This window comes from Pecten maximus, unplaced genomic scaffold, assembly GCF_902652985.1.
Source record: "Pecten maximus unplaced genomic scaffold, xPecMax1.1, whole genome shotgun sequence".
Lineage (NCBI taxonomy): Eukaryota > Metazoa > Mollusca > Bivalvia > Pectinida > Pectinidae > Pecten > Pecten maximus.
Genome location: NW_022979781.1, coordinates 1 through 7,120, shown reverse-complemented (window position 1 = coordinate 7,120; position 7,120 = coordinate 1). Strand labels below are relative to the sequence as shown.

The 7,120-nt window shown below is 43.7% G+C and overlaps 1 protein-coding gene across 1 annotated transcript; it reads right to left on the bottom strand.

Annotated features, from left to right (window-relative positions):
* Nucleotides 1-705: 705 nt before the first annotated feature.
* LOC117319199 (replication factor C subunit 4-like) lies at nt 706-2,710 on the bottom strand. Its single transcript, XM_033874036.1, has 3 exons — nt 2,593-2,710; nt 1,293-1,429; nt 706-757 (listed from the first exon to the last, which is right to left on the bottom strand). Exons 1-3 carry the CDS (start codon nt 2,686-2,688, stop codon nt 706-708), a joined length of 285 nt encoding a protein of 94 aa, XP_033729927.1. The 5' UTR covers nt 2,689-2,710.
* Nucleotides 2,711-7,120: the final 4,410 nt, after the last annotated feature.

Genomic DNA, 7,120 nt, shown 5'->3' with positions numbered 1-7,120 from the left:
AATAGTGATAACAAACTTCAATTGTCTAAATCCAAGATGGCTGCCTGTCGGCCATGTTGTTATCCGATTGGTCTCAAAATGCAATATGCATAACAAGGCCTCAAGGGAAACCTATATATGAAATTTCAGAAAGATCCATTCAGTACTTTCTCAGAAATAGTGATAACAAACTTCAATTGTCAAAATCCAAGATGGCTGCCTGTCGGCCATGTTGTTTTCTGATTGGTCTTAAATCACAGTATGCATAACTAGGCACCAAGGAGAACCTACATATGAAATTTGAGAAAGATCCCTTCAGTACTTTCTCAGAAATAGTGATTACAAACTTCAATTGTCAAAATCCAAGATGGCTGCCTTTCGGCCATGTTGTTATCCGATTGGTCTCAAAACGCAATATGCATAACTAAGCACCGAGGGGAACCTACATATGAAATTTGAGAAAGATCCATTCAGTACATTCTGAGAAATAGCGATAACAAGAATTGTTTACGGACGGAGGGACGGACGGACGACAGACCACGGACGCAGGGCGATTTGAACAGCCCACCATCTGATGATGGTGGGCTAAAAAATTACAGAGATCTCTACAGCATTCAGGTCTTTGATTAATTTCTGTGTAAAGTGAAACCTGTCTAAAATGACCATGAGTATTCTGACATCCTTAAAATCCTGTGTAATCTGACCTAGAATAGTTCAACATTCTGTCTAACCTGACTGGTATAGTCCGTGATCTACGTCCTGTTTTCCCAATATTATGCTGAAATGTCCATATACATAGGCACGGGTATCAAGTTACATAGACAGAAATTTGGCAGGAACTGCACTTACTAATTCTATGCTAAAACATTAAGCATTAGAATATATGTGTTGTGCCCTTCATAATTTTAGTAGGCAATCCAAAAACTTAATTCTCATCAGTCGGACAATCTGTCGATTTATATTATTGACACGTTTTGAGCTGATACAGAAATACTTCTGCAGAAATCAGCCTTTCGGTTTAGGAGGTGTTGTCCGGACAAACATAAAGTTATGGTTCTTATCGGAAAACATGTTTATAGTGACCAGTTGCCATAGCAACCATAATTTTGAGGAAAAGAAAGTGAGATGCAAATAAACACATGGTCCTCTATATTTGTGTGAAGTTTCATTGAAATCGGCCCTTCGGTTTAGGAGGAGTTGTCCGGACAAAATATGTCTACAGATAGACGAACGGCAGGACGGACGGACAGACAGACAACCTGATTCCAGTTTACCCCCTAACATCTTTGGGGAGGGGGGGGGGGTATAAATACTTCTGCAGTCTTTCACTTACCGCCAGCTTTTCAAAGATGACTGCCTTCTGTTTGTCAGATAGGTCTTCCTTTTCTATCAGTTTCTCATGCATCTGTGTGATGACCTGTGAGGCGGAGTGACCGTCATTAATCATACCCTGTCAGGAAGAGAATAAAAGCTCTCTTTACTTCCTGTGTACACTGTATGTCGAGTGCAAGGGTTGGATACCCCGATCGGATGTGAAAGAGTTACTCCCACTGTATGTCGAGTGCAAGGGTTGGATTCCCCGATCGGATGTGAAAGAGTTACTCCCACTGTATGTCGAGTGCAAGGGTTGGATTCCCCGATTGGATGTGAAAGAGTCACTCCCACTGTATGTCGAGTGCAAGGGTTGGATTCTCCGATCGGATGTGAAAGAGTTACTCCCACTGTATGTCGAGTGCAAGGGTTGGATTCCCCGATCGGATGTGACAGAGTTACTCCCACTGTATGTCGAGTGCAAGGGTTGGATCCCCCGATCGGATGTGACAGAGAATGTGGTCAACTGCCCGATCATGTGACTAAGACTACTGGTATTCTGCTTTCCTTCCATACTAAGACCCCTTGTGCACTTCCTCCAGGAAAACATGAGTGATCAATATAAGTTGACCTAACTCATTTCACAAAGGTAAAATATAAAGTTAACAAATTAGCTGGTTGGTAAATTACACGTTTTTTATCTATTGCTAAACCAATGGGTTTGTAAACTACACAGTTTCTGTTTAACGTTTTACAATGTTTCGTGAGGTAACAACAGATACATTTTTTACATGTGTAATGTACTGTACATTCATATTAGGAATATAAATGATAATTTTAATAATCTATTTAAAATTGTCATTGAATATTAAGTTGCAATGTGAATAATAGTATATCCAATTACATATGCGATGTATAGATGTTTGTGATTATATGGAAAAAAATTGAATAAAAAAAACTTATTTCACAAATTTTGTAAAATAATCATGAAGAAAATTCTATAAACACTTTAATTCATTACTTAGTTATCCATTGCATGCATTTAGAACTTAACTGATTTCAAAAAACATTTTGATAACAGGAATTTCTAAAAAAAATATTTTGATTTCTTTAATTTTCTTACTAAAAATAGATTATTGCACCATCAGCGTTTTACAGAATTTGGCTATTATGTGGACCAGACAAATTCAGGTGAGTTTGTAAATACATATATTTTTGCAAGAACGGGATTTTATTTTTATCCCACATAGATATAAAATGCAATAGAAGTCCTGGTATATCATAGTTTGATGATTTACATACCTGTATGCCCGCGTCCAGTTTCTCGTACGAGTCCGAGCTACACACTACAATCAAGTCGTCCAAGGTCTGGTCAGGAACAACCTGCAAATCATCCATCAAAGTTGATTACATATGACTTTATTAGTGCAATTCTATAACCATATCATTAGGAAAACGTTACTAAGAGAGACAGACTACTGTCCATGCTTTCTCTGTCACCCTTAGGGTGTGATTTCTCTGTCACCCCTAGGGTGTGATTTCTCTGTCACCCCTAGGGCATGATTTCTCTGTCATCCCTAGGGTATGATTTCTCTGTCATCCCTAGGGTATGATTTCTCGGTCACCCCTAACGTGTAATTTCTCTGTCACCCCTAGGGTGTGATTTCTCTGTCACCCCTAGGGTGTGAGTTCTCTGTCATCCCTAGGGTGTGATATCTCTGTCACAAATAGGGTGTGAGTTCTCTGTTACCCCTAGGGTGTGATATCTCTGTCACCCCTAGGGTGTGAGTTCTCTGTCACCCCTAGGGTATGATTTCTCTGTCATCCATAGGGTGTGAGTTCTCTGTTACCCATAGGGTGTGATTTCTCTGTCACCCCTAGGGTGTGATTTCTCTGTCACCCCTAGGGTGTGATATCTCTGTCACCCCTAGGGTATGATTTCTCTGTCACCCCTAGGGTATGATTTCTCTGTCATCCCTAGGGTATGATTTCTCTGTCATCCCTAGGATGTGATTTCTCTGTCATCCCTAGGGTATGATTTCTCTGTCATCACTAGGGTATGATTTCTCTGTCATCACTAGGGTATGATTTCTCTGTCACCCTTAGGGTATGATTTCTGTCAGCCCCTAGGATGTATATTTTGTCAGTCCCCAGGGTTTGATTTCTCTGCCTACCCCTTGGGCATAATTTCTGTCAGCATCTAGGGTGTGATATCTCTGTCACCCCCTTGGGTTTCATATCTCTGTCATCCCATACGGTGTGATATATATGTCAACCCATATGGTGTGATATCTCTGTCACCCCCTAGGGTGTTATATCTCTGTCATCCCTTAGGATGTGATATCTCTGTCAACCCATATGGTGTGATATCTCTGTCACCCCTAGGGTATGATTCTCTGTTCACCCCTAGGGTATGAGTTCTCTGTCATCCCTAGGGTGTGATTTCTCTGTCACCCCTAGGGTATGATTTCTCTGTCACCCCTAGGGTATGATTTCTCTGTCAACCCTAGGGTATGATTTCTCTGTCACCCTAGGGTATGATTTCTCTGTCATCCCCTAGGGTATGATTTCTCTGTCATCCCTAGGGTGTGATTCTCTGTCACCCTAGGGTGTGATTTCTCTGTCATCCCCTAGGGTATGATTTCTCTGGTCATCCCTAGGGTAGTGAGTTCTCTGTCATCCCTAGGGTGTGATATTCTCTGTCATCCCCTAGGGTATGATTTCTCTGTCATCCCTAGGGTAGTGATTTCTCTGTCATCCCTAGGGTATGATTTCTCTGTCACCCCTAGGGTATGATTTCTCTGTCACCCCTAGGGTGTGAGTTCTCTGTCATCCCTAGGGTATGATTTCTCTGTCACCCCTAGGGTGTGAGTTCTCTGTCATCCCTAGGGTATGATTTCTCTGTCATCCCTAGGGTATGATTTCTCTGTCACCCCTAGGGTATAATTTCTCTGTCCATCCCTAGGGTATGATTTCTCTGTCACCCCTAGGGTGTGAGTTCTCTGTGATCCCTAGGGTATGATTTCTCTGTCATCCCCTAGGGTATGATTTCTCTGTCATCCCTAGGGTGTGATTTCTCTGTCATCCCTAGGGTGTGAGTTCTCTGTCACCCCTAGGGTGTGAGTTCTCTGTCACCCCTAGGGTGTGATATCTCTGTTACCCCTAGGGTATGATTTCTCTGTCACCCATAGGGTGTGAGTTCTCTGTCACCCCTAGGGTATGATTTCTCTGTCACCCATAGGGTATGATTTCTGTGTCACCCCTAGGGTGTGATTTCTCTGTCACCCCTAGGGTGTGATATCTCTGTCACCCCTAGGTTATGATTTCTCTGTCACCCCTAGGGTATGATTTCTCTGTCATCCCTAGGGTATGATTTCTCTGTCATCCCTAGGGTGTGATTTCTCTGTCACCCCTAGGGTGTGAGTTCTCTGTCATCCCTAGGGTATGATTTCTCTGTCACCCCTAGGGTATGATTTCTCTGTCACCCCTAGGGTGTGATTTCTCTGTCACCCCTAGGATATGATTTCTCTGTCACCCCTAGGGTGTGAGTTCTCTGTCACCCCTAGGATATGATTTCTCTGTCACCCCTAGGATATGATTTCTCTGTCACCCCTAGGATATGATTTCTCTGTCATCACTAGGGTATGATTTCTCTGTCATCCCTAGGGTGTGATTTCTCTGTCACCCCTAGGGTGTGAGTTCTCTGTCATCCCTAGGTTATGATTTCTCTGTCATCCCTAGGGTGTGATTTCTCTGTCACCCCTAGGGTATGATTTCTTAGCCCCTAGGATGTATATTTTGTCAGTCCCCAGGGTTTGATTTCTCTGCCTACCCCTTGGGCATAATTTCTGTCAGCATCTAGGGTGTGATATCTCTGTCACCCCCTTGGGTGTTATATCTCTGTCATCCCATACGGTGTGATATATATGTCAACCTATATGGGTGTGATATCTCTGTCACCCCCTAGGGTGTTATATCTCTGTCATCCCTTAGCATGTTATATCTCTGTTAACCCCTAGGGTGTGATATCTCTGTCACCCCTAGTGTATGGTTTCTCTGTCACCCCTAGGGTGCGATATCTCTGTCACCCCTAGGGTGTTATATCTCTGTCAACCCATACGGTGTGATATATATGTCAACCCATATGGTGTGATATCTCTGTCACCCCCTAGGGCATGATTTCTCTGTCACCCCTAGGGCATGATTTCTCTGTCACCCCTAGGGAATGATTTCTCTGTCACCCCCTAGGGTATGATTTCTCTGTCAGCATCTAGGATGTGGTATCTCTGTCACCCCCTATGGTGCGATATCTCTGTCAACCCCTAGGGTGTGATATCTCTGTCACCCCCTAGGGTGTTATATTTGTCATCCCCTATGTTGTAATATCTCTGCCAACCCCTAGGGTGTTATATCTCTGTCATCCCCTATGGTGTGATATCTCTGTCAACCCCTAGGGCATGATTTCTCTGTCACCTCTAGGACATGATTTCTCTGTCACCCCTAGGTTGAAATTTCTGTGTCACCCCTAGGCTATGATTTCTGTGTCACCTTCTAGGGTATGATTTCTTTGTCAGCCCTAGGGTATGATTTTTGTCAGCCCATAAGGTGTGATATATTTGTCAACCCCTAGGGTATGATTTCTCTGTCATCCTGGAGGGTGTAATTTCACTGTCACCCTGGAGAGTGCAATTTATCCTTCACCCATATGGAATGATTTCTATACCCCCCCCCCCCCCCCCTCCCTAGGGTATGATTTCTCAGTAACCCTCTAGGGTATGATTTTTGTCAGCCCATAGGGTGTGATATATTTGTCAACCCCTAGGGTATGATTTCTCTGTCATCCTCGAGGGTGTAATTTCACTGTCATCCCCGAGGGTGCAATTTCTCCTTCACCCCTATAGAATGATTTATATGCCCCCCATAGGGTATGATTTCTCAGTAACCCTCTAGGGTGTGATTTCTTTGCTTACCTGAGGATGTGAATTCCCTGTCACCCCCTAGAGTATGATTTTTCTGTCACCCCCTAGGGCGTGAAATATCTGTCAACCCCAAGGGTGTGAATTCTCTGTCACCCCTAAGTTGTGATTTTTCTGTCAACCCTCAGGGTATGATTTCTCTGTCAGCCCCTAGGGTGTGAAATTTATGTCAATCCCTAGGGTGTGATTTCTCTGTCACCCCTACAGTGTGATTTCTCTGTCACCCCATAGGGTGTGAAATATCTGTCAACCCCAGGGTATGATTTCTCTGTCAACCCCTAGGTTGTGATTTCTCTGTCAACCCCTAGGGTATGAATTCTCTGTCACCCCTAGGTTGTGATTTCTCTGTCAACCCCTAGGTTGTGATTTCTCTGTCAACCCCCAGGGTATGATTTCTCTGTCAACCCCCAGGGCGTGATTTCTCTGTCATCCCGTAGGGCGTGATTTCTCTGTCACCCCGTACGGTGTAATTTCTCTGTCACCCTCTATGGTTTGGGTTATCTATCACCCCCTAGGGCATGATTTCTCTGTCACCCCCTAGGGTATGATTTCTCTGTCAACCCCTAGGGCATGATTTCTCTGTCACCCCCAGGGCATGATTTCTCTGTCACCCCCTACGCTATGATTTCTCTGTCACTCCGAGGGTATGACTTCTCTGTCACCTCCTAGGGTGTGATTTCTCTGTCACCCCTAGCGTATGATTTCTCTGTCACCCCTAGGGTGTGATTTCTCTGTCATCCCTAGGTTATGATTTCTCTGTCACCCCTAGGGTATAATTTCTCTGTCACCCCTAGGTTATGATTTCTCTGTCACCCCTAGCGTATGATTTCTCTGTCAGCATCTAGGGTGTGATT